Raw genomic sequence first — 27397 nt, 5'->3', positions numbered from 1 at the left:
CCGCGGGCGATGCGCCCCTGAGTTCAAGTCCCGCGGAGCCCAGCCACCCGAGCAAAGTGGGGGGGTTCCCCGAGGCCACGGAGGCGCCGGCGGCAGGAGCGGGACCGACCCGGGAGAGAGCCGGGCCCCCGGGAGCTGCAGGAGCAGGAGGCATGTTGCAGAACGTGAACCCCAACGGCAAGTACGTAATCCGGCGCGCGCCGCCCGGAGAAGGGCGGGGGAGGGGGCAGGAAGAGGCGGCAGCGGGAGGGCGCGGGCTGCTGCGGGGCGGGGGGGGGGGCGTCCCTTGCTTTTTGGGGGTGTTTTGTGTCACCCGCGTGCGCCTTCCAGGAACGGATGCTTGTATTCTTGCCGTGGCTTAGCGATTCTTGCACATCCTCTGGCTTGGGGTGCCAACCTCCAGGTGGGACCTGGGGGTTCCCCCAGGAATTGCAAGGCATCCCCCCCAAACTTACAGAGGTCGATCCCCTTGGAGAATATAGATGCCTTGGAGGGTGGTCTCTGTGTGGCGTCGGCCGGGTGCCGCTTCTCCCCAGTCTTTGTTCCCGAATCTCCAGGAGTTTCCCAAGCTGGATCTGGCAGCTCTGTGGTTGGAGGGGGCTGCATCTCCCACTGCTGTTTTTCATCTTTTGTGGGCCTTTGGAGAGGTCTCGGGCAGGTCCTGGCTGGAGCTGTCTCTCTGTTGGCACCGGTGGAGGGAGAGGGGTGCCACTCTTACGCTGGATACACAACTGGGGCGGTGTTGTGAGCAGTGCAGGGGTGTCTGCCTGTTGAAATCTGGTTAGGGGGACAGGGCTGTGCTTTTTTCCTGGTGGGCTGGATCGGGGGGGGGGGGCCCTGCTCAGCCATGCATTCCCTGGAGCAGGTCTTGCCCAACTTATGAACCACCCCCTCCCCCCCAAAAAATACAACACCCTGGCTTATTTTTCAACTTTCAGCTTACGTGTTTTTCATCTGACCGTTGATTCAGATGATTCCTGACCATTAGAGCGGTTCCTCAGTGAAACAGGCTTCCTCAGGAGCTGGGGGGGGGCTCTCCTTGAACATAAAGTTAAAAGTGATTGTTTTGGTCTTTTGGGGCAACTCCCTATTTGTACAAATAGTGAAATCAACAATATTATGAGAAGGTCTTACTGTCAGGTTGAGCTGGAATTGGGGCCAGCTGCGATTGAACATGTGAACATATGAAGCTGCCTTATACTGAATCAGACCCTTGGTCCATCAAAGTCAGTATTGTCTTCTCAGACTGGCAGCTGCTCTCCAGGGTCTCAAGCTGAGGTTTTTCACACCTATTTGCCTGGACCCTTTTGTGGAGATGCCAGGGATTGAACCTGGGACCTGCTTCCCAAGCAGATGCTCTACCACTGAGCCACCGTCCCTCCTTCCTCGGAGGTTTTAAACAGAGGCTAGATGGCCATCTGATAGCAATGAAGATCCTGTGAATTTAGGGGGAGGTGTTTGTGAGTTTCCTGCATTGTGCACGAGTTGGGCTAGATGACCCTGGAGGTCCCTTCCAACTCTAGGATTCCTGACTGTTAGAGCGGTTCCTCAGTGGAACAGGCTTCCTCAGGAGGTGGTGGGCTTCTCCTTCCTTGGAGGTTTTTCGATAGAGGCTAGATGGCCATTTGATAGCAATGAAGATCCTGTGAATTTAGGGGGAAGTGTTTGTGAGTTTCCTGCATTGTGCAGAGGGTTGGACTAGATGACCCTGGAGCTCCCTTCCAACGCTAGGATTCCTGACCATTAGAGTGGAACAGGCTTCCTCCTCAGGAGGTGGTGGGTTCTCCTTCCTTGGAGGTTTTGAAACAGAGGCTAGATGGCCCTCTGACAGCAAGGAAGGTCCTGTGAATTTAGGGGGAGGTGTTTGTGAGTTTCCTGCATTATGCAGCGGGTTGGACTAGATAACTCTGGAGGTCCCTTCCAATTCTAGGATTCTCTGTTTTGATGACTATTTTGGGGTCTGGCAGCAATTTTTCTCCAGGCCAGTTTGGCCAGGGACGTTGGAGGGGGTTTTGCCCATCTTCTGGGTAATGGAGCAGGGAATGGACGGGGGGGGGGGGGGGGATATGTGAGTTTCCTGTGCTGTATCAAGGGTTGGACTAGATGACCCTGGAGGTCCTTAAAACCCTTTCGGGTTGCTGTTTCCTAAAACAGGGCAACGAAAGGGGTTGTGTTGTGTAAATAAGCCCTGTAAACGGGGTTACTCTAGTGGTCAGCAAAGCAAGAGTCTTTCTGGACAGGGGCGAGCGTCCCTGCCGAGAATCACCAAGAGGTTCTTAAAGTAAGACGCTTGGTGTGGTGACGCCATTCCCCGGGTTCTCTGCCCCCCTCCCCTCCGACTTGCAAGGGCCTCCCCTCCGGATGGTGCTCTGCAGACCAAAGCCAATGCATCAGATTTTTCCCGCCCCCAATACTGCCAGTGCCTTTCCTCCCCAAGCAAACTGTCCCCGGATGGCAGGGTGTGTTATATGCGGGTGCATAAATCTGCAGCAACACCCAAGGTGGGGATTCTTGTCTTGCCAGCGCTTGATGGGAGGGAGGGCTCTCCTGGTTTGTTTCAGAGACCTTTGGAGAGGCAGCTGGCGTTCTGGGAGACAGCTGCTGCCGGCTGGCGAGAGTCTGCTGGTTGATTGCTGCCTTACAGACCACCATGCCGTGTTGTAGCCGCTGAGGCGGATGAGCGATGGGGGCAGGCTGTGGATTGTTTTCACGTCCGTCTGTGCTTGCTTTGCTTTCCCTGGTTTCCTGGCACTGTCTTGACCTGGTGCCTGCAGCACAGGGTCAGAGACTGAGCTGCTCCGTGTATATACGGGGAGGGGCTAGGCTGGGGGATTTGCTGGTCGGGTGGCTGCCGGCTGCTGCTGATTGGCAGTTCTCTGCCCCCCCCCCCTGTTCTGCAGGATCCTCGGGGAGGGCAATGCGGGCCTCGTGGGGCTGGCGGTGGAGACCGCGCCGGGGAAGCGCATCCGCAAGCCCTCGCTGCTGTACGAAGGCTTCGAGAGCCCCACCATGGCTTCCGTCCCGGCCCTCCAGCTGGCCTCCTCCAACCCGCCCCCTCCGGAGGTCTCCAACTGCAAGAAGCCAGGCCGGGTCACCAACCAGCTGCAGTACCTCCACAAGGTGGTGATGAAGGCCCTTTGGAAACACCAGTTCGCCTGGCCCTTCCGCCAGCCGGTAGATGCCGTCAAGCTGGGCCTGCCGGTAATGCGCTCTTCCTCCTCGCCTGCCGGGGAGGGAGGAGGCTGTGGGTAGCGCGCCCTCGTTGCTGCGGCGACCGGATCGCTTCCTGCCCGTCCCGTGCCTGGGGGCGCTGAAGGCAGGCTCCCGTAGCTGCGGGAACACGAAGGGTATTGGGGGCGGGCGTTCCCCGTTAAAGGCCCCCCCTAGTTGAGCAAGGCAGAGCTTTTCTTCAGGACAGAGGATGGTGGTAGGAGATGAGGTTGCTCAACTACACGAAGCTTCTCCCCCCCGCTGCTTAGAGTGGGAGCTCGAGACATGCGCCTGCCCCTAGTTCTGAGCATAACACGACTCTGTGGGTTCCTCTGTTGGGCGGGAGCTGCTGGATTGGAGTTGTTTTCCGAAGGGCGCCTTGGCTTCTTTTTCGCTTAGCCCGCATTAGCGAAGGGTCATCTGTCCCGGGTTCCTCAAGCCCAGCGTGAAGCTCTCGGATCTTTCCTGGGCTCGGCCCCCCCTCCGCCCCCCCCCCGAAACAGCTGTCCCCCCCTTCCCCCTCCCGATGCCCCCTACAAAGGTATGGATGAGATGATGCAGCCGCTTTTGCGCTTATCACGCCACCCCTCCGACCTAATCTCTTGTGCCCTGAATGCGTTTTGCAGATTCCCATCCATGACTTTGTAGAAGACATCAAGTGAGCCCCAAATTAAAGGCCAGCGCCTGTGGCACCTAAGGAGTTAAAGCCCAGAGGTAAAAAAAATAAAAAATCCACGTAGGCTTCCGCTTGCCAAGTTCTCATGGGGCACCTCTGCCTTCCGGCCTCGCCCGGCCATGCCCTGCTGAGTTCCCTTCCAGATGCAGGGTCTAAGCAGCCCCAAGGAATGGAAGGGGGCAGGAAAGCCAGGCTGTCTGCTAAAACAAGGGGGACGTCTCTGTTCCTTGCCTTCCCCTGGAGCCTTGGGCCTCCCAGATGTGTTGGGGCAGGAGTCCTGGGCAGTATCTCACCTTGGGGGGGTGTTGAGCAGGACTCTGTTTGGGGGTGGGTCGGGGCGCTGGAACCACGGGGTGACTTGGCAGGCGGGAGGGGCGGGGTGGAGCAGGCCGGAGCCTGGCCGGCTGACCCCCTCCGTGTGACTCTTCTTTCTAGGACTACCACAAGATCATCAAGCAGCCGATGGACATGGGGACCATCAAGAGGAGGCTGGAGAACAACTACTACTGGAGCTCGGCGGAGTCCATGCAGGACTTCAACACCATGTTCACCAACTGCTACATCTACAACAAGGTGCGGCTGGAGCAGAGGCCTGCTGGCCAGATCGGGGGGGGGGGGGAGTCTGTCGGGAGAAGCAGGTGGGGGTAGAAGGTTGGTTGGGGGTGGGGAGAGAAGAGACGGGCCGCAGGTTGGCTTAGAGGAGGCGTTCGTCTCTTTAAATCACGTCTCCCAGCCAAGCTAGCTGGCAGCTTGGAGAATGCATTTAAAGCTGCTTTCTTTCCACCTCCCTCCCTGTCTGGAGGCTCTCAAGCATCTGACGGTCATGCCTTGCGGCTCTCAGACATCTGACATTTATTGTGTGCGGCTCTTACGTTAAGCAAGGTTGGCCACCCCTGGCTTAGAGGTTCTGAGATCAGACCCTGCCAGGCTGCTTGCGGTGGGTTAGGAGCAGACGTGTCGGCGGTGGGCGCCGGACTGCGGTGTGAGGAGCTTCGTTTTCTGCTTGGTTGACGGCGTCTTTCTTTTTGCCCTCCCAGCCCACGGATGACATCGTCCTGATGGCCCAAACTCTGGAGAAGATCTTCCTGCAGAAAGTGGCCCAGATGCCTCAGGAGGAACAGGAGATTGTCATCACGGTGGCCAAGAACAGCCACAAGAAAGGGGCCTCCCGGGCTGCAGGTAACTGCGGCAGAACCCTCTCCACCCCCGTGCTCCTCCTAGCTCTCCGCTTGGCCAGCCTGGGTCTCTTGTCCCCTTTCAGCTCAGTGGGAGCGGGTGGCAGGAGAGGGCTGTGTCACTGAGGGCATAAGAGAAGCCCTGTTGGATCAAGCCAGTGGCCCCTCCAGTCCAACACTCTGTGTCACATAAGAACATAAGAGAAGCCCTGTTGGATCAGGCCAATGGCCCCTCCAGTCCAACACTCTGTGTCACATAAGAACATAAGAGAAGCCATGTTGGATCAGGCCATGGCCTATCCAGTCCAACACTCTGTGTCACATAAGAACATAAGAGAAGCCCTGTTGGTTCAGGCCAATGGGCCATCCAGTCCAACACTCTGTGTCACATAAGAGCATAAGAGAAGCCCTGTTGGATCGGGCCAGTGGCCCATCCAGTCCAACACTCTGTGTCACATAAGAACATAAGAGAAGCCATGTTGGATCAGGCCATGGCCTATCCAGTCCAACACTCTGTGTCACATAAGAACATAAGAGAAGCCAAGTTGGATCAGGCCAATGGGCCATCCAGTCCAACACTCTGTGTCACATAAGAACATAAGAGAAGCCCTGTTGGATCAGGCCAATGGCCCATCCAGTCCAACACTCTGTGTCACATAAGAACATAAGAGAAGCCCTGTTGGATCAGGCCAATGGCCCATCCAGTCCAACACTCTGTGTCACATAAGAACATAAGAGAAGCCCTGTTGGATCAGGCCAATGGCCCATCCAGTCCAACACTCTATGTCACATAAGAACATAAGAGAAGCCCTGTTGGATCAGGCCAATGGCCCATCCAGTCCAACACTCTGTGTCACATAAGAGCATAAGAGAAGCCCTGTTGGATCAGGCCAATGGCCCATCCAGTCCAACACTCTGAGTCACATAACAACATAAGAGAAGCCATGTTGGATCAGGCCAATGGGCCATCCAGTCCAACACTCTGTGTCACATAAGAGAAGCCCTGTTGGATCAGGCCAATGGCCCCTCCAGTCCAACACTCTGTGTCTCATAAGAACATTAGAGAAGCTCTGTTGGATCAGGCCAGTGGCCCCTCCAGTCCAATACTCTGGGTCACATAAGAACATAAGAGAAGCCATGTTGGATCAGGCCAGTGGCCCCTCCAGTCCAACACTCTGTGTCACATAAGAACATAAGAGAAGCCCTGTTGGATCAGGCCAATGCCCCCTCCAGTCCAACACTCTGAGTCACGTAAGAACATAAGAGAAGCCCTGTTGGATCAGGCCAATGGCCCCTCCAGTCCAACACTGTGTCACATAAGAACATAAGAGAAGCCATGTTGGATCAGGCCAGTGGCCCCTCCAGTCCAACACTCTGTGTCACATAAGAACATAAGAGAAGCCCTGTTGGATCAGGCCAGTGGCCCCTCCAGTACAACACTCTGTGTCACATAAGAACATAAGAGAAGCCCTGTTGGATCAGGCCAATGGCCCATCCAGTCCAACATTCTGTGTCACATAAGAACATAAGAGGAGCCATGTTGGATCAGGCCAATGGCCCATCCAGTCCAACACTCTGTCACATAAGAACATAAGAGAAGCTCTGTTGGAGCAGGCCAATGGCCCATCCAGTCCAACACTGTGTCACATAAGAGAAGCCATGTTGGATCAGGCCAATAGCCCCTCCAGTCCAACACTCTGAGTCACGTAAGAACATAAGAGAAGCCCTGTTGGAGCAGGCCAATGGCCCATCCAGTCCAACATTCTGTGTCACATAAGAACATAAGAGGAGCCGTGTTGGATCAGGCCAATGGCCCCTCCAGTCCAACACTCTGTCACATAAGAACATAAGAGAAGCCATGTTGGATCAGGCCAATAGCCCCTCCAGTCCAACACTCTGTGTCACATAAGAACATAAGAGAAGCCATGTTGGATCAGGCCAATGGCCCCTCCAGTCCAACACTCTGAGTCACGTAAGAACATAAGAGAAGCCCTGTTGGATCAGGCCAGTGGCCCATCCAGTCCAACACTCTGTGTCACATAAGAACATAAGAGAAGCCATGTTGGATCAGGCCAATGGCCCCTCCAGTCCAACACTCTGAGTCACGTAAGAACATAAGAGAAGCCCTGTTGGATCAGGCCAATGGCCCATCCAGTCCAACACTCTGTGTCACATAAGAGGAGCCATGTTGGATCAGGCCAATGGCCCATCCAGTCCAACACTCTGTGTCACATAACAACATAAGAGGAGCCCTGTTGGATCAGGCCAATGGCCCCTCCAGTCCAACACTGTCACAGTGGCCAAAAAAACCAAGTGCCATCAGGAGGTCCATCACTGGGGCCAGGACACTAGAAGCCCTCCCACTGTGCCCCCCCAAGCACCAAGAATACAGAGCAACACTTGCCTCAGACAGTTCCGTCTACACATTGTGATTAATAGCCACTGATGGACCTCTGCTCCATAAGAACATAAGAGAAGCCATGTTGGATCAGGCCAGTGGCCCATCTAGTCCAACACTGTATCACACAGTGGCCAAGAAACCCAGGTGTCATCAGGAGGTCCATCACTGGGGCCAGGACACTAGAAGTCCTCCCACTGTGCCCCCCCCCCCCCCCAGAATACAGAGCATCACTGCCCCAGACAAAAGAACATAAGAGAAGCCATGTTGGATCAGGCCAATGGCCCATCCAGTTCAACACTGTGTCACATAGTAGCCAAAAAACCCAGGTGCCATCAGGAGGTCCATCACGGGGGCCAGGACAGTAGAAGCCCTCCCACTGCCCCTCCCCCAAGCTCCAAGAACACAGAGCATCACTGCCCAGATATAACACAAGAGAAGCCATGTTGCATCAGACCAGTGGTCCATCCAGTCCAACACTGTCAAACAGTGGCCAAAAAACCCAGGTGCCATCAGGAGGTCTACTAGAGGGGCAGGACACCAGAAGCCCTTCCACTGTGCCCCTCCAAAGCACCAAGAATACAGAGCATCACTGCCCCAGACAAAGGAACATAAGAGAAGCCAGGTTGGAGCAGGCCAGTGGCCCCTTCAATCCAACACTCTGTGTCACACAGTGGCCAAAAACCCCCAGGTGCGATCAGGAGGTTCATCAGTGGGGCCAGGGTCGGCAGCTGCTCTTAGACATCCAGCCACACTTCTGGGGTTGCACGGGGGGAGGGGGGCGCTATTTTAGGGAGCAAAGAACAAAATGCACGATAGGGCTCCTGAAGGGTGGAGTGAATGCTGACTTGTTGGCATGACGTGCGAAAGGTGGCTTGTTTCTCTTGTGAAAGGAGGGTTTGGGGCAGACCTTACTTGGCCTGTGCGATGGGAAGGCGACGGGCGACAGCCGCAGACAGCTTGGCCCTGGGGTCCTAACGAACACTCCTTTTGCCTCCGTAGCGCTCCAGGCGGCAGCCAGTGCCACCGCCCACCAAGTCCCTGCCGTCTCTTCCGTCTCCCACACGCAGCTCTTCCCCACCAGCACGGACATCCCCACCACCATTGTCAGTATCCCCCACCCCTCCGTCATCTCCACGCCGCTCCTGAAGCCCCTCCACGCCACGGCCGCCTCTCAGCCCGTCCTGGCGGTGCCCGCCCCTGCCCCGCCCGCGGCCAAGGTGAGCAAGCGACGGCAGAATTTGCAGAAGAGCTGGGGGCTAAATGTTAGAAACGACTTTCCGACAGAACGGTTCCTCAGTGGAACAGGCTTCCTCGAGAGGCGGTGGGCTCTCTTTTGCTGGAGGCATTTTAAGTGGAGGCTAGATATAGATATATAAGAGCCCCGTGGCGCAGAGTGGTAAAGCTGCAGTACTGCTGTCGGAGCCCTCTGCTCACAACCTGAGTTTGATCCCGGCGGAAGCTGGGTTTTCAGGTAGCCGGCTCGAGGTTGACTCAGCCTTCCATCCTTCTGAGGTCGATAAAATGAGGACCCAGCTTGCTGGGGGGAAAGCGTAGAGGACTGGGGAAGGCAATGGCAAACCACCCCGTCAAAAGTCTGCCGTGAAAACGTTGTGAAAGCAACGTCACCCCAGAGTGGAAAACGACTGTGCTTGTACAGGGGACTACCTTTAGTAAGAGCCCCGTGGCGCAGCGTGGTAAAGCTGCAGTACTGCAGTCGCAGCCCTCTGCTCACGACCTGAGTTCGATCCCCGGCGGAAGCTGGTGCAGGTAGCTGGCTCTAGGTTGATTCAGCCTTCCATCCTTCCGAGGTCGGTCAAAGGAGTACCTAGCTTGCCGGGGGGAAAGCGTAGCAGACTGGGGAAGGCAGTGGAAAACCACCTCGTAAAAAGTCTGCCGAGAAAGCAACGCCACCCCAGAGTCCAAAAGGGTGTTTGCACAGGGGACTACACCTTTAGACGTAGCCGTCTGACAGCAGTGCTGATACTGCGAACTGAGGCAGATAGTGAGAAGCAGGGGTGGGAAGGGTTGCATCAGGGCGTGGTCCTCGTGGCCCTTTCTTACGGGTCCACAGAAATGCCAGTCACCCGTGGGAGGGAGCTCTCTTTCTCCTCTCCTGGAAGCCCGTTTGGGTTTTGCTTTCGCAGAAGAAGGGCGTGAAGCGGAAAGCGGACACCACCACCCCGACCCCCACGGCCATCATCGCCACCAGCGGTGGGGAGTCCTCCCCTTCGGCCACGGTGCTGGAGGTGAAGGCGGCCAAGATCCCCGCCCGGCGCGAGAGCGGGCGCCCCATCAAGCCCCCCCGCAAGGACCTCCCGGACTCCCAGCAGCACCAGACCTCCAAGCGCGGCAAGCTCTCGGAGCAGCTCAAGTACTGCAACGGCATCCTCAAGGAGCTGGTGTCCAAGAAGCACGCGGCGTACGCCTGGCCCTTCTACAAGCCGGTGGACGCCTCGGCCCTGGGCCTCCACGACTACCACGAGATCATCAAGCACCCCATGGATCTCAGCACCATCAAGGTAGGGGGAGGCTAGCCCCACGGGGGGCTGGAAAGGGGGAGCCAACAGGGCACCTTATGGGGAGAGAGGGACTTGCTTACAGATGTGTCAGTAGCCCAAGTGCAGGCAGGCTTGAAGAACAGAAGAGAAGCCCTGTTGGATCAGGCCAGTGGCTCCTCCAGGCCAACACTCTGTGTCACACAGTGGTCAAAAACCCCCAGGTGCCATCAGGAGGTCCACCGGTGGGGCCAAGACGCTAGAAGCCATCCCACTTCCCCACCCCGCTCCAAGCACCCAGAATACAGAGCATCTCTGCCCCAGACAGAGAGTTCCATCTATCCCCTGTGGCTAATAACCACTAATGGACCTCTGATGGACCCCTCCCACTGTGCCCCCCCTCCAGCACCAAGAATACACATAGCATCACTGCCCTAGACAAAAGAATATAAGAGAAGCCATGTTGGATCAGGCCAATGGCCCATCCAGTCCAACACTGTGTCACATAAGAACAGAAGAGAAGCCATGTTGGATCAGGCCAGTGGCCCCTCCAGCCCAACACTCTGTCACACAAGATAAGCCCTGTTGGATCAGGCCAATGGCCCATCCAGTCCAACACTGTGTGTCACACAGTGGCCAAAAAACCCCAGGTGCCATCAGGAGGTCCACCGGTGGGGCCAAGACACTAGAAGCCATCCCACTCCCCCCCCCAAGCACCAAGAATACAGAGCATCACTGCCCCAGACAAAAGAATATAAAAGAAGCCATGTTGGATCAGGTCAATGGCCCATCCAGTCCAACACTGTGTCACATAAGAACATAAGAGAAGCCGTGTTGGATCAGGCCAGTGGCCCATCCAGTCCAACACTGTGTCACATAAGAACATAAGAGAAGCTTTGTTGGATCAGGCCAGTGGCCCATCCAGTCCAACACTCTGTGTCACATAAGAACGTAAGAGAAGCCATGTTGGATCAGGCCAGTGGCCCATCCAGGCCAACACTCTGTGTCACACAGTGGCCCAAAAACCAGGTGTCATCAGGAGGTCCATCAGTGGGGCCAGGACACCAGAAGCCCTCCCACTGCTGCCCCCCAGCACCAAGAATCCAGAGCATCACTGCCCCAGACAGAGAGTTCCATCGATACACTGTGGCTAATAGCCACTGATGGACCTCTGCTCCAGACGTTGATCCAATCCCTTCTTGAAGCTGGCTATAAGGACATAAGTGATTAGTTAGTTTTGTGAACCAGAAATTAGTGGTCTGGATGAATTCATCGTGTGTTATAGATGCGGTATATAGTATAGATTGGATTGTGAAAGGGAAAAGCTGTGCGGAAGTGCTGAGCGAGAAGAAGAAATTTTGACAGGGTTAGTAGGATTTCAGCCCCTGTTTGAAATACGCGTGTGATGTGCTCGTGGAAACACACAGAAGCAAATTCTGTAGTTTGATGTTGCTTCTCATTTTGGGGGATATGGATATTGGATACTGGATTTTTCAAGCTTTGGCTGTTATGTTATTGCGGCATTGAAACCTTAATGGTATTTGGGGGTGGGGGGAAAGGTCCAGTGATACCCCATTGGCGTTCTGGCTCCCACTGATGGACCCTCCTGATGGCACCTGGGTTTTGATCACTATGTCTGCTGAACTGGACGGGCCACCGGTCTGATCCAGTATGGCTTATGTTCTTGCGACTGGGACAGTGATATTCTGCATTCTTGGTGTTTTGTGGGGGGACTGGAGAGTGGGAGGGTTTATTTATTTATTACGTTCGATTTCTATCCCTCCCTCTCTGCAATCAGACTCAGGGCGGCTAACGATCAGTTCTGTAATGCAATTTAAAACCAGTAAAATGCAGTTTAGAACGTTTTGTGGCGCTGTACAGCTTTGATATGGCGGGTTCTTCTTTTGCTATTAGTGATCCTATCGTGTTTGCATCTCCTCTGTGGTGCACGGTAGCAGTTCTCTCCTGGTTTAGGTGTTGAAGGCCTGTTGGAACAATTCAGTTTTGCAGGCCCTGCGGAGTTGAGAAAGATCCCGCAGGGCCCTTGTGGCATCTGGTTCTCAGCCACATAGGACTTTAAAGGTAATGAGCAGCACCTTGTAGCAAATCTGGTATACTGTGTCACGCAGTGGGGCAAATTCCAGGAGCCGTCAGGAGGTCCACCAGCCACAATTCCAGAAGTCTTCTGACTCGGAGACAACTAGCGCAGATTTCTGGCCACATTTCTGGTGCTGCCACCAATAAGGCCCTGGCCCGTGTGGAGCAGCACAGCCTGGCTTCCTTTGGTCCGGGGATGGACATGAGGACATAAGAGAAGGCATGTTGGATCAGGCCAGTGGCCCCTCCAGTCCAACACTTTGTGTCACATAAGAACATAAGAGAAGCCATGTTGGATCAGGCCAGTGGCCCCTCCAGTCCAACACTCTGTGTCACATAAAAACATAAGAGAAGCCCTGTTGGATCAGGCCAGTGGCCCATCCAGTCCAACACGTTGTGTCACATAAGAACATAAGAGAAGCCCTGTTGCATCAGGCCAGTGGCCCATCCAGTCCAACACTCTGTGTCACATAAGAACATCAGAGAAGCCATGTTGGATCAGGCCAATGGTCCATCCAGTCCAACACTCTGTGTCACATAAGAGAAGCCCTGTTGCATCGGGCCAGTGGCCCATCCAGTCCAACACTCTGTGTCATATAAGAACATAAGAGAAGCCATGTTGGATCAGGCCAATGTCCCATCCAGTCCAACACTCTGTGTCACATAAGAACATAAGAGAAGCCATGTTGGATCAGGCCAATGTCCCATCCAGTCCAACACTCTGCATCTCTCAGTGGCCAGTATATGTGTGTGTGTATATAAACACACACACATATACTTACATACATACACACACACACATATACACATACTGTGGCTAATAGTCACTGATGGACCTCTGCTCCATATTTTTATCTAACCCCCTCTTGAAGCTGGCTATTCTTGTAGCCGCCACCACCTCCTGTGGCAGTGAATTCCACATGTTAATCACCCTTTGGGTGAAGAAGTACCTCCTTTTATCCGTTCTAGCCCAACTGCTCAGCAGTTTCGTTGAATGCCCGCGAGTTCTTGCATTGTGGAGAAAGGGAGAAAAGGACTTCTTTCTCTACTTCCTCCATCCCGTGCATAATCTTGTGATAGGTTTTGTGTCCCTCGACGCAGTGCTCTCTGGGGAACGTGGAGAAAGGCGGTCCCATAGATAGGCAGGCTACTGACCATAAAGGGCTTGAAAGGTCAAAACCAACACCTTGGCATGGACTCGGAACACAATAGGCAGCCGGTGCAGCTCTTTCAGCACTGGCTGAATGTGCTCCCATCGGGAGAGCCCCATTAACTTCTGCGCTAGTTGTCTCCGAGTCAGAAGACTTCTGGAATTGTGGCTGGTGGACCTCCTGACGGCTCCTGGAATTTGCCCCACTGCGTGACACAGTATACCAGATTTGCTACAAGGTGCTGCTCATTACCTTTAAAGTCCTATGTGGCTGAGAACCTGTCTACCTTAGGGACCGTTCTCCCCGCACGTTCGCCAAGGGGTACTTCGATCTGGAACGCAAAATCTACTATCGGTCCCCGGGCCAAGGGAGGCAAGATTGAAATCCACCAGAGAGAGAGAGCCTTCTCAGTTGCTGGCCCCTTTTGGCGGAACCAGCTGCTGGAGGAGGTTAGGGCCTGGTGGCAATACTATTCCAGCTAATACGATTGGTTCTGAATTGCCGATACAGTAGCAGGGGAGATATCCAATAAGCACTGAATGCTGTTGGAAATGAACATAAGAACATAAGAGAAGCCATGTTGGATCAGGCCAACGGCCCATCAAGTCCAACACTCTGTGTCACACAGTGGCAAAAAATTTTTTATATACACACATACACTGTGGCTAATAGCCACTGATGGACCTGTGCTCCATATTTTTATCTAAACCCCTCTTGAAGGTGGCTATACTTGTGGCCGCCGCCACCTCCTGTGGCAGTGAATTCCACATGTTAATCACCCTTGAAATGAAATGAAATGCCACCGCATTATATCGACACCAAATAGTGTTCGTTGTTGAACTTTAATTATGAACTGTTGACCTGATGAATTTGGGGGAGGGACGGTGGCTCAGTGGCAGAGCCTCTGCTTGGTAAGCAGAAGGTCCCGGGTTCAATCCTCGGCATCTCCAGTTAAAAAGGGTCCAGGCAAGCAGGCGTGAAGAACCTCAGCTTGAGACCCTGGAGAGCCATGAATGGGGCTGTGGCTCAGGGGTAGAGCCTCTGCTTGGTAAGCAGAAGGTCCCAGGTTCAATCCCCGGCATCTCCAACTCAAAAGGGTCCAGGCAAGCAGGCATGAAGAACCTCAGCTTGAGACCCTGGAGAGCCATGAATGGGGCTGTTGCTCAGTGGTAGAGCCTCTGCTTGGTAAGCAGAAGGTCCCAGGTTCAATCCCGGCATCTCCAACTCAAAAGGGTCCAGGCAAGTAGGCGTGAAAGACCTCAGCTTGAGACCCTGGAGAACCATGAGTGGGGCTGTGGCTCAGTGGTAGAGCATCTTGGTAAACAGAAGGTCCCAGGTTCAATCCCCGGCATCTCCAACTCAAAAGGGTCCAGGCAATAGGTGTGAAAAACCTCAGCTTGAGACTCTGGAGAGCTTCTGCCAGTCTGAGTAGACAATACAGACTTTGATGGACTGAAGGTCTGAGTCAGTATAAGGCAGCTTCATAGGTTCATATGTATGTTCAATTGTTATAGATAACTGATATGGTTGAATTGTTTTATTGTGATCTTATTGGTTGCGAGCCGCCCTGAGCCTGCTTTGGCGGGGAGGGCGGAATATAAATCTCATAAATCTAGACCTGTACCATCTCAGACTACACAGAGTGTTGAGAGTGGAGTGGGTTCCTTAGCCTGGTCCAGCAGGGCTTCTCTTAGGTTCTTCCGCCAGTCTTGGCATAGAACTCAAAACACACTTAAAATGTTAGCACTCGTCGATCTTAAAGGTGCTTTCTTTGTATTTCTCCCATGGGATCCAGGGAACTGGGCAAAGGAAGCTCTGGCTCTTTTCTTCCTTCCCCAGGGGACAGGGTGGGGGGAGGAGCCTCAGCCAGTAGAAGGGAAGAGAGGCTTAACTATGCGATTGAGAGCCTGGCAAAACAAGCTCTGCCTTCCTCCCCCAAGGGAGGAGCCTCAGCCGATGGAGAAAATAGAGGTGCTGCTCTGAGGCTCCCGTGCGAATTGAGCAGGCCGCCTTGTAAAGATTCCTCTCTTGCCCCCGCAGCGCAAGATGGAGAACCGCGACTACCACGACGCGCAGGAGTTTGCGTCCGACGTGCGGCTGATGTTCTCCAACTGCTACAAGTACAACCCTCCCGACCACGATGTGGTGGCCATGGCTCGGAAGCTGCAGGTGAGCCGGCGGGCGCAGCGGCTGGCGAGGCCCCCCCTGCGTGCCCCCTCCTGGTCGCAGTCCGTCAAGCCCAGGCGCCCTGCTCTTCCTCTCCACAGGATGTCTTTGAGTTCAGCTATGCCAAGATGCCTGATGAACCCCTAGACATCAACCCCCCCTCCGCGTCACTCCCACAGCCGGGGCTCCTGGTGAAGTCCTCCACGGACGAGTCTTCCAGCGACGAAGAGGAAGAGGAGGAGGAGGAAGAAGGGGACGACGACGACAGCAGCAGTGAGAGCACTTCCGACAGCGAGGAGAGCTCCGACTCGGAGGAAGAGCGGGCCAACCGGCTGGCGGAGCTGCAGGAACAGGTGAGGCGGGGGCGGGCCCTGCTCAGCGTCTCCCTCTAGTGCAGGGGCGTCGAACTCATTTCGGAGGGCTGGGTCGGACATAAATGTGACCTCGTTAGGCTGGGCCGTGTCTTATTTAAGATTAGGTACCAGAGATAAGAGCCCCGTGGCGCAGAGTGTTCAAGCTGCAGTACTGCAGTCCTAAGCTCTGCTCACGACCTGAGTTCGATCCTGGCGGAAGCTGGGTTTTCAGGTAGCCGGCTTGAGGTTGACTCAGCCTTCCATGCTTCCGAGGTCGGCAAAATGAGGACCCAGCTTGCTGCAGGGGAAGCGTAGAGGACTGGGGAAGGCAAGGGCAAACCACCCCGTGAAAACGTTGTGAAAGCAACGTCACCCCAGAGTCGGAAACGACTGGTGCTTGCACAGGGGACCTTTCCTTTACCTTTTTTTTTTTTTTTACCAGAGATATACACTTTATAAAGGACACAAACACAATTAAAAAAAAAAAACCTCAAAACATGCTTAAAATGTTAGCACTCGCTGATCTTAAAGGTGCTTTCTTTGTTAAGGAGAGCCAGTTTGGTGTAGTGGTTAAGTGTGCGGGCTCTTATCTGGGAGAACTGGGTTTGATTCCCCACTCCTCCACTTGCACCTGCTAGCATGGCCTTGGGTCAGCCAGAGCTCTGGCAGAGCTGTCCTTGAAAGGGCAGCTGCTGTGAGAGCCCTCGCCAGCCCCACCCACCTCACAGGGTGTTTGTTGTGGGGGAGGAAGGTAAAGGAGATTGTGAGCCGCTCTGAGACTCTTCGGAGTGGAGGGCGGGATATAAATCCAATATCATCTTCTTCTATCTCGCCTGTGTGATCTAGGGAACTGGGAAAAGGAAGCTGTGGCTGTTTCCTTCCTTCCCCAGGGGACAGGGTGGGGGAGGAGCCTCAGCCAATAGAAGGGAAGAGAGGCTTGCCCCAGTAGCGTAACTGTGCGATTGAGAGAGCCTGGAAAAACAAGCTCTGAGGAGCCTCAGCCAATGGAGAAAATAGAGGTTTTGCTCTGAGGCTTCTATGCGTTTGAGCAAGCCTTGCAAAGCAAACCGTTATGCAGAAGAAAGCAGTTGACAGCCGTTTGCTCGGGGGTCTAATTTGGCCCCCCAGGCTGCGTGTTGGACACCCCTGCTCCAGTGGCCTGGCCGCAGCTGCTAGGAGCTGTCCGGCCACTCCGCTCCCTCTCCTTCCCTCTGCAGCTGCGAGCCGTGCACGAGCAGCTGGCCGCCCTCTCCCAGGGACCAGTCTCGAAGCCCAAGAGGAAGCGAGACAAGAAAGAGAAGAAGAAAAAGAAGAAGTCGGAGAAGCGCAAGGCCAAAGGGGGAGACGAGGAAGCCCGGGCTCACCAGGCCCAGCTCAAGAAGTCGAAGAAGGCGGCGGGGGGCGGCGGTGGCGGCAGCAGCAAGTGAGTGGGGGGGGGGGGGTTGGGGGGCAGACAGAGGGTGCTGGGGGGCGGCGGGAGGTGCTTTCCCAGCTGCGTGATGACGCTCTTTCCCCGGCAGATCGACCGTGGTGAAGCCTTTGTGTCAAGCAAGCCAAGACGGGCTGATGGCTGCATTTGGGTCCCTGCTGCCTCGTGGGGCCTGGGGGGGGGTGCGCTTGGCTAACGCCCCGTGGTTTGTCCCCCCCCTCCTCCAGGAACTCCAAGAGGGCCCTCCCCCCGCCCCTCCCCCCACTGTACGACTCGGAAGAGGAGGAGGAGAGCAAGCCCATGACTTACGACGAGAAGCGCCAGCTCAGCCTGGACATCAACAAGCTGCCGGGGGAGAAGCTGGGCCGGGTGGTGCACATCATCCAGTCGCGGGAGCCCTCCCTGCGCGACTCCAACCCCGAGGAGATCGAGATCGACTTCGAAACCCTCAAGCCCTCCACCCTGCGGGAGCTGGAGCGCTACGTCCTCTCCTGCCTGCGCAAGAAGCCCCGCAAGCCCTACAGCGAGAGTGAGTGGCCCGGAAGGAAGGGGGGCTTTCCCCGGGGCACTTAGATTTGGCACTGTGGGGGGGGGGCTCACGCAGCAGGGTGATCTCCCCCCCCCCAGCCCCAAAGCTCAGTATTTCCTGACTACCTTCTCCTGGGCTGTAGCCTCTCCCAGCCGTTAAGGCCAGTTTTCCCTCTGCTCTTGCTTACCCTTGCTCCCGGGTTTTGTTCTACATCTTTAATTTTTTGTGGTTGCTTTCTTTACCCCATCCCCCCCTTTCTAACTTGCCTAGCCAATTCTCCCTTCCCTCCTTCCCAGTTTGGTGCAGTGGTGAAGTGTGCAGACTCTTATCTGGGAGAACCGGGTTTGATTCCCCACTTCTTCACTTGCAGCTGCTGGAATGGCCTTGGGTCAGCCAGAGCTCTCTTATCTGGGAGAACCGGGTTGGATTCCCCACTCCTCCACTTGCACCTGCTGGAATGGCCTTGGGTCAGCCAGAGCTCTCTTATCTGGGAGATCCGGGTTGGATTCCCCACTCCTCCACTTGCACCTGCTGGAATGGCCTTGGGTCAGCCAGAGCTCTCTTATCTGGGAGAACCGGGTTTGATTCCCCACTCCTCCACTTGCAGCTGCTGGAATGCCCTTGAGTCAGCTATAGCTCTCTTATCTGGGAGAACCGGGTTTGATTCCCCACTCCTCCACTTGCACCTGCTGGAATGGCCTTGGGTCAGCCAGAGCTCTTATCTGGGAGAACCGGGTTTGATTCCCCACTCCTCCACTTGCACCTGCTGGAATGGCCTTGGGTCAGCCAGAGCTCTCTTATCTGGGAGAACCGGGTTGGATTCCCCACTCCTCCACTTGCACCTGCTGGAATGGCCTTGGGTCAGCCAGAGCTCTCTTATCTGGGAGAACCGAGTTTGATTCCCCACTCCTCGCTTGCACCTGCTGGAATGGCCTTGGGTCAGCCAGAGCTCTCTTATCTGGGAGAACCGGGTTGGATTCCCCACTCCTCCACTTGCACCTGCTGGAATGGCCTTGGGTCAGCCAGAGCTCTCTTATCTGGGAGATCCGGGTTTGATTCCCCACTCCTCCACTTGCACCTGCTGGAATGGCCTTGGGTCAGCCAGAGCTCTCTTATCTGGGAGAACCGGGTTTGATTCCGCACTCCTCCACTTGCAGCTGCTGGAATGGCCTTGAGTCAGCTATAGCTCTCTTATCTGGGAGAACCGGGTTTGATTCCCCACTCCTCCACTTGCACCTGCTGGAATGGCCTTGGGTCAGCCAGAGCTCTTATCTGGGAGAACCGGGTTTGATTCCCCACTCCTCCACTTGCACCTGCTGGAATGGCCTTGGGTCAGCCAGAGCTCTCTTATCTGGGAGAACCGGGTTGGATTCCCCACTCCTCCACTTGCACCTGCTGGAATGGCCTTGGGTCAGCCAGAGCTCTCTTATCTGGGAGAACCGAGTTTGATTCCCCACTCCTCGCTTGCACCTGCTGGAATGGCCTTGGGTCAGCCAGAGCTCTCTTATCTGGGAGAACCGGGTTGGATTCCCCACTCCTCCACTTGCAGCCGCTGGAATGGCCTTGGGTCAGCCATAGATATCGCAGGAGTTGTCCTTGAAAGGGCAGCTGCTGTGAGAGCTCTCGCAGCCCACCCACCTCACAGCGTGTCTGTTGTTGGGGGGAGAAGATATAGGAGATTGTAAATTGCTCTAAGTCTCTGATTCAGAAAAAAGGGCAGGGTATAAATCTGCAGTCTTGTTCTTCCCTGTGCTGACATGTATTGAGGCTTGGAGTCTTGTTGGTTGCGGATTGGCTGGAAACTCCTGGAATAGCTGCTGAGATCGTCTGTTATTCTTGGAGGGTCTCATTTGACGCGCTTGTCTTAAAGCCGCATATACGGCTTCTGTGATTTGGGGGGTTTTCTGATCCCCAGCACATCTGCCACCCCCAGCTTGTTAAAAAATTTCCCATCTGTCCCTGGCCTCATTGTGTGGATGCTTCGGTTCTTCTGCTGTGCCCCAACTCAGAACTGGATATATCAATGGATTATTTTTTGCATTGTCCAGTTTATTTTTAAGTCCTAGGGAGGCTGGAACTCTGTCTGGAGCAGTGATGCTCTGTATTCTGGGTACTTGGGGGGGCAGCAGTGGGAGGGCTTCTAGTGTCCTGGCCCCACTGGTGGACCTCCTGATGTCATCTGGGTTTTTTGGCCACTGTGTGACACAGAGTGTTGGACTGGAGGGGTCATTGGCCTGATCCAACAAGGCTTCTCTTATGTTCTTATGTGGCAAAGAGTATTGGACTGGATGGGCCATTGGCCTGATCCAACAGGTCTTCTCTTATGTGACACAGAGTGTTGGACTGGAGGGGCCACTGGCCTGATCCAACAGGGCTTCTCTTATGTTCTTATGTGACACGGAGTGTTGGACTGGATGGGCCATTGGCCTGATCCAACAGGTCTTCTCTTATGTGACACAGAGTGTTGGACTGGAGGGGCCACTGGCCTGATCCAACATGGCTTCTCTTATGTTCTTATGTGGCAAAGAGTATTGGACTGGATGGGCCATTGGCCTGATCCAACAGGTCTTCTCTTATGTGACACAGAGTGTTGGACTGGAGGGGCCACTGGCCTGATCCAACAGGGCTTCTCTTATGTTCTTATGTGACACAGAGTGTTGGACTGGAGGGGCCACTGGCCTGATCCAACATGGCTTCTCTTATGTTCTTATGTGACACAGAGTGTTGGACTGGAGGGGCCACTGGCCTGATCCAACATGGCTTCTCTTATGTTCTTATGTGACTCAGAGTGTTGGACTGGATGGGCCACTGGCCTGATCCAACATGGCTTCTCTTATGTTCTTATGTGACTCAGAGTATTGGACTGGATGGGCCACTGGCCTGATCCAACATGGCTTCTCTTATGTTCTTATGTGACTCAGAGTATTGGACTGGATGGGCCACTGGCCTGATCCAACATGGCTTCTCTTATGTTCTTATGTGACTCAGAGTATTGGACTGGATGGGCCACTGGCCTGATCCAACATGGCTTCTCTTATGTTCTTATGTGACTCAGAGTATTGGACTGGATGGGCCACTGGCCTGATCCAACATGGCTTCTCTTATGTTCTTATGTGACTCAGAGTATTGGACTGGATGGGCCACTGGCCTGATCCAACATGGCTTCTCTTATGTTCTTATGTGACTCAGAGTATTGGACTGGATGGGCCACTGGCCTGATCCAACAGGGCTTCTCTTATGTTCTTATGTGACTCAGAGTATTGGACTGGATGGGCCACTGGCCTGATCCAACAGGGCTTCTCTTATGTTCTTATGTGACTCAGAGTATTGGACTGGATGGGCCACTGGCCTGATCCAACATGGCTTCTCTTATGTTCTTATGTGACTCAGAGTATTGGACTGGAGGGGCCACTGGCCTGATCCAACATGGCTTCTCTTATGTTCTTATGTGACACAGAGTGTTGGACTGGAGGGGCCATTGGCCTGATCCAACATGGCTTCTCTTATTTTCTTATGTGACACAGAGTGCTGGACTGGAGGGGCCACTGGCCTGATCCAACATGGCTTCTCTTATGTTCTTATGTGACACAGAGTGTTGGACTGGAGGGGCCATTGGCCTGATCCAACAGGGCTTCTCTTATTTTCTTATGTGACACAGAGTGCTGGACTGGAGGGGCCATTGGCCTGATCCAACATGGCTTCTCTTATGTTCTTATGTGACACAGAGTGCTGGACTGGAGGGGCCATTGGCCTGATCCAACATGGCTTCTCTTATTTTCTTATGTGACACAGAGTGCTGGACTGGAGGGGCCACTGGCCTGATCTAACAGGGCTTCTCTTATGTTCTTATGTGACACAGAGTGTTGGACTGGAGGGGCCACTGGCCTGATCCAACAGGGCTTCTCTTATTTTCTTATGTGACACAGAGTGCTGGACTGGAGGGGCCACTGGCCTGATGCAACAGGGCTTCTCTTATGTTCTTCTGTGACACAGAGTGTTGGACTGGATGGGCCACTGGCCTGCTCCAACAGGGCTTCTCTTATGTTCTTATGTGACACAGAGTGTTGGACTGGATGGGCCACTGGCCGGATCCAACAGGGCTTCTCTTATGTTCTTATGTGACACAGAGTGTTGGACTGGAGGGGCCACTGGCCTGATCCAACAGGGCTTCTCTTATGTTCTTATGTGACACAGAGTGCTAGACTGGAGGGGCCACTGGCCTGGTCCAGCATGGCTGCTCTTCTGTTCTCTCCAGAATCTTTGGATGATTCTGTGTACCTCAGAGAGGTCTGGGAGGCGGTTCTTGCTCCAGGTAGAAATCTGGGCTGTTCCGCTCTGGAGTTGACCAGTAGCTTCATTCAGAGTATGACAGGCCCCGCCCCCTTCCCGCTGAGCAGATTTCTGTCTCAGAGAGAACGACTTGCGTGCGTCCCTGGAGTTTGTGTCAAGCGTGGAGGGGGGAATATGAGTGGCCTCTGACCCCTTTCCCTCCTCCTCCCCTCCCTGCAGCCTTGAAGAAGCCAGTGGGCAAAACGAAGGAGGAGCTGGCCCTGGAGAAGAAGCGGGAGCTGGAGAAGCGCTTGCAGGACGTCAGCGGGCAGCTGAACTCCGCCAAGAAGCCCCCCAAGAAAGGTGAGGGAGGGAGGGACTGCCTGGCCCCTTGGCTACTTGCAACGCCCGGCCGCTAGCCCCAGCCTTTTCTTGGAGCCAGTTTGGACTCCTCTGTGGAAGAGCCGGGTTTGATCCCCCGCTTGCACCTGCTGGAATGGCCTTGGGTCAGCCAGAGCTCTTGTAGGAGATGTCCTCGAAAGGGCAGCTGCTGTGAGAGCCCTCTCCAGCCCCACCCACCTCACAGGGCACCTGTTGTGGGGGAGGAAGGGAAAGGAGATTGTACACCGCTCTGAGCCTCTATCCTCGAAAGGGCAGCTGCTGGGAGAGCCCTCTCAGCCCCACCCACCTCACAGGGTGCCTGTTGTGGGGGAGGGGGGGAAGAAGGGAAGGAGAACCAGTTTGGTGTAGTGGTGAATTGTTCGGACTCTTATCTGGGAGAACCGGGTTTGATTCCCGACTCCTCCACTTGTAGCTGCTGGAATGGCCTTGGGTCAGCCAGAGCTCTCTTTTCTGGGAGAACCGGGTTGGATTCCCCACTCCTCCACTTGCAGCTGCTGGAATGGCCTTGGGTCACCCAGAGCTCTCTTATCTCGGAGAACCAGGTTTGATTCCCTACTCCTCCACTTGCAGCTGCTGGAATGGCCTTGGGTCAGCCAGAGCTCTCTTATCTAGGAGAACCAGGTTGGATTCCCCACTCCTCAGCTTGCAGCTGCTAGAATGGCCTTGGGTCAGCCAGAGCTCTCTTTTCTGGGAGAACCAGGTTTGATTCCCTACTCCTCCACTTGCAGCTGCTGGAATGGCCTTGGGTCAGCCAGAGCTCTCTTATCTAGGAGAACCAGGTTGGATTCCCCACTCCTCCACTTGCAGCTGCTGGAATGGCCTTGGGTCAGCCAGAGCTCTCTTATCTGGGAGAACCAGGTTTGATTCCCCACTCCTCCACTTGCAGCTGCTGGAATGGCCTTGGGTCAGCCAGAGCTCTCTTATCTAGGAGAACCAGGTTGGATTCCCCACTCCTCAGCTTGCAGCTGCTAGAATGGCCTTGGGTCAGCCAGAGCTCTCTTTTCTGGGAGAACCAGGTTTGATTCCCTACTCCTCCACTTGCAGCTGCTGGAATGGCCTTGGGTCAGCCAGAGCTCTCTTATCTAGGAGAACCAGGTTGGATTCCCCACTCCTCAGCTTGCAGCTGCTAGAATGGCCTTGGGTCAGCCAGAGCTCTCTTTTCTGGGAGAACCAGGTTTGATTCCCTACTCCTCCACTTGCAGCTGCTGGAATGGCCTTGGGTCAGCCAGAGCTCTCTTATGTGGGAGAACCGGGTTTGATTCCCCACTCCTCCACTTGCAGCTGCTGGAATGGCCTTGGGTCAGCCAGAGCTCTCTTATCTGGGAGAACCGGGTTGGATTCCCCCCTCCTCCACTTGCAGCTGCTGGAATGGCCTTGGGTCAGCCAGAGCTCTCTTTTCTGGGAGAACCAGGTTTGATTCCCTACTCCTCCACTTGCAGCTGCTGGAATGGCCTTGGGTCAGCCAGAGCTCTCTTATCTAGGAGAACCAGGTTGGATTCCCCACTCCTCCACTTGCAGCTGCTGGAATGGCCTTGGGTCAGCCAGAGCTCTCTTATCTGGGAGAACCAGGTTTGATTCCCCACTCCTCCACTTGCAGCTGCTGGAATGGCCTTGGGTCAGCCAGAGCTCTCTTATCTAGGAGAACCAGGTTGGATTCCCCACTCCTCAGCTTGCAGCTGCTAGAATGGCCTTGGGTCAGCCAGAGCTCTCTTTTCTGGGAGAACCAGGTTTGATTCCCTACTCCTCCACTTGCAGCTGCTGGAATGGCCTTGGGTCAGCCAGAGCTCTCTTATCTAGGAGAACCAGGTTGGATTCCCCACTCCTCAGCTTGCAGCTGCTAGAATGGCCTTGGGTCAGCCAGAGCTCTCTTTTCTGGGAGAACCAGGTTTGATTCCCTACTCCTCCACTTGCAGCTGCTGGAATGGCCTTGGGTCAGCCAGAGCTCTCTTATGTGGGAGAACCGGGTTTGATTCCCCACTCCTCCACTTGCAGCTGCTGGAATGGCCTTGGGTCAGCCAGAGCTCTCTTATCTGGGAGAACCGGGTTGGATTCCCCCCTCCTCCACTTGCAGCTGCTGGAATGGCCTTGGGTCAGCCAGAGCTCTCTTATCTGGGAGAACAGGGGTTGATTCCCCACTCCTCCACTTGCAGCTGCTGGAATGGCCTTGGGTCAGCCAGAGCTCTCTTATCTGGGAGAACCGGGTTGGATTCCCCCCTCCTCCACTTGCAGCTGCTGGAATGGCCTTGGGTCAGCCATAGCTGTCTTATCTGGGAGAACTGGGTTTGATTCCCCACTCCTCCACTCGCAGCTGCTGGATTGGCCTTGGGTCAGCCAGAGCTCTCTTATCTGGGAGAACCAGGTTTGATTCCCCACTCCTCCACTTGCACCTGCTGGAATGGCCTTGGGTCAGCCATAGCTCTCTTATCTGGGAGAACCGGGTTGGATTCCCCACTCCTCCACTTGCAGCTGCTGGAATGGCCTTGGGTCAGCCAGAGCTCTCTTATCTGGGAGAACCAGGTTTGATTCCCCCCTCCTCCACTTGCAGCTGCTGGAATGGCCTTGGGTCAGCCAGAGCTCTCTTATCTGGGAGAACAGGGGTTGATTCCCCACTCCTCCACTTGCACCTGCTGGAATGGCCTTGGGTCAGCCAGAGCTCTCTTATCTGGGAGAACCGGGTTGGATTCCCCCCTCCTCCACTTGCAGCTGCTGGAATGGCCTTGGGTCAGCCATAGCTGTCTTATCTGGGAGAACTGGGTTTGATTCCCCACTCCTCCACTCGTAGCTGCTGGATTGGCCTTGGGTCAGCCAGAGCTCTCTTATCTGGGAGAACCGGGTTGGATTCCCCCCTCCTCCACTTGCAGCTGCTGGAATGGCCTTGGGTCAGCCAGAGCTCTCTTATCTGGGAGAACCGGGTTTGATTCCCCACTCCTCCGCTTGCACCTGCTGCAATGGCCTTGGGTCAGCCAGAGCTCTCTTATCTGGGAGAACCGGGTTGGATTCCCCACTCCTCCACTTGCAGCTGCTGGAATGGCCTTGGGTCAGCCAGAGCTCTCTTATCTGGGAGAACCGGGTTTGATTCCCACTCCTCCGCTTGCACCTGCTGCAATGGCCTTGGGTCAGCCAGAGCTCTCTTATCTGGGAGAACCGGGTTTGATTCCCCACTCCTCCGCTTGCACCTGCTGCAATGGCCTTGGGTCAGCCAGAGCTCTCTTATCTGGGAGAACCGGGTTGGATTCCCCCCTCCTCCACTTGCAGCTGCTGGAATGGCCTTGGGTCAGCCAGAGCTCTCTTATCTGGGAGAACCGGGTTTGATTCCCCACTCCTCCGCTTGCACCTGCTGCAATGGCCTTGGGTCAGCCAGAGCTCTCTTATCTGGGAGAACCGGGTTGGATTCCCCCCTCCTCCACTTGCAGCTGCTGGAATGGCCTTGGGTCAGCCAGAGCTCTCTTATCTGGGAGAACCGGGTTGGATTCCCCACTCCTCCACTTGCACCTGCTGCAATGGCCTTGGGTCAGCCAGAGCTCTCTTATCTGGGAGAACCGGGTTGGATTCCCCACTCCTCCACTTGCAGCTGCTGGAATGGCCTTGGGTCAGCCAGAGCTCTCTTATCTGGGAGAACCGGGTTTGATTCCCCACTCCTCCGCTTGCACCTGCTGCAATGGCCTTGGGTCAGCCAGAGCTCTCTTATCTGGGAGAACCGGGTTTGATTCCCCACTCCTCCGCTTGCACCTGCTGCAATGGCCTTGGGTCAGCCAGAGCTCTCTTATCTGGGAGAACCGGGTTGGATTCCCCACTCCTCCACTTGCAGCTGCTGGAATGGCCTTGGGTCAGCCAGAGCTCTCTTATCTGGGAGAACCGGGTTTGATTCCCCACTCCTCCGCTTGCACCTGCTGCAATGGCCTTGGGTCAGCCAGAGCTCTCTTATCTGGGAGAACCGGGTTGGATTCCCCCCTCCTCCACTTGCAGCTGCTGGAATGGCCTTGGGTCAGCCAGAGCTCTCTTATCTGGGAGAACCGGGTTTGATTCCCCACTCCTCCGCTTGCACCTGCTGCAATGGCCTTGGGTCAGCCAGAGCTCTCTTATCTGGGAGAACCGGGTTGGATTCCCCCCTCCTCCACTTGCAGCTGCTGGAATGGCCTTGGGTCAGCCAGAGCTCTCTTATCTGGGAGAACCGGGTTGGATTCCCCACTCCTCCACTTGCACCTGCTGCAATGGCCTTGGGTCAGCCAGAGCTCTCTTATCTGGGAGAACCGGGTTGGATTCCCCACTCCTCCACTTGCAGCTGCTGGAATGGCCTTGGGTCAGCCAGAGCTCTCTTATCTGGGAGAACCGGGTTTGATTCCCCACTCCTCCGCTTGCACCTGCTGCAATGGCCTTGGGTCAGCCAGAGCTCTCTTATCTGGGAGAACCGGGTTTGATTCCCCACTCCTCCGCTTGCACCTGCTGCAATGGCCTTGGGTCAGCCAGAGCTCTCTTATCTGGGAGAACCGGGTTTGATTCCCCACTCCTCTGCTTGCACCTGCTGCAATGGCCTTGGGTCAGCCAGAGCTCTCTTATCTGGGAGAACCGGGTTTGATTCCCCACTCCTCCGCTTGCACCTGCTGCAATGGCCTTGGGTCAGCCAGAGCTCTCTTATCTGGGAGAACCGGGTTGGATTCCCCCCTCCTCCACTTGCAGCTGCTGGAATGGCCTTGGGTCAGCCGGAGCTCTGGCAGAGGTTGTCCTCGAAAGGGCAGCTGGGAGAGCCCTCTTGGCCCCACCCAGGGTGTCTGTTGTGGGGGAGGCAGAGAAGGGTGTTAGTGGCTCCGAGGCTCTCATCCAGAGAGAAGGGCAGGGCATAAATCTGCAGCCTTCCCCCTCACTGTCGGTGTTCCTTTTCCCCGCAGCCAACGAGAAGCCGGAGTCGGCGCTGCAGCAGCAGCAGGGGGGTTGGTCTCCCGCCTGAGCGCCAGCAGCTCCAGCTCGGACTCCAGCAGCTCCAGCTCTTCCTCCTCGTCCTCCGACACGAGCGACTCGGACTCCAGCTAGGCGGCCACCGCTGCGG

The 27397-nt window shown here is 55.3% G+C and overlaps 1 protein-coding gene across 1 annotated transcript; it reads left to right on the top strand.

Annotated features, from left to right (window-relative positions):
* LOC132591046 (bromodomain-containing protein 2-like) lies at positions 1 to 27397 on the top strand. Its single transcript, XM_060263925.1, has 12 exons — positions 1 to 181; positions 2901 to 3201; positions 4322 to 4459; positions 4924 to 5065; positions 8462 to 8679; positions 9607 to 9981; positions 15246 to 15374; positions 15473 to 15724; positions 16942 to 17146; positions 17359 to 17682; positions 22192 to 22314; positions 27251 to 27397. Exons 1-12 carry the CDS (start codon positions 153 to 155, stop codon positions 27379 to 27381), a joined length of 2367 nt encoding a protein of 788 aa, XP_060119908.1. The 5' UTR covers positions 1 to 152; the 3' UTR covers positions 27382 to 27397.

The sequence above is a fragment of the Heteronotia binoei genome, unplaced genomic scaffold (assembly GCF_032191835.1).
Source record: "Heteronotia binoei isolate CCM8104 ecotype False Entrance Well unplaced genomic scaffold, APGP_CSIRO_Hbin_v1 ptg001373l, whole genome shotgun sequence".
NCBI lineage: Eukaryota > Metazoa > Chordata > Lepidosauria > Squamata > Gekkonidae > Heteronotia > Heteronotia binoei.
This window is presented reverse-complemented; position numbering and strand designations above follow the sequence as displayed.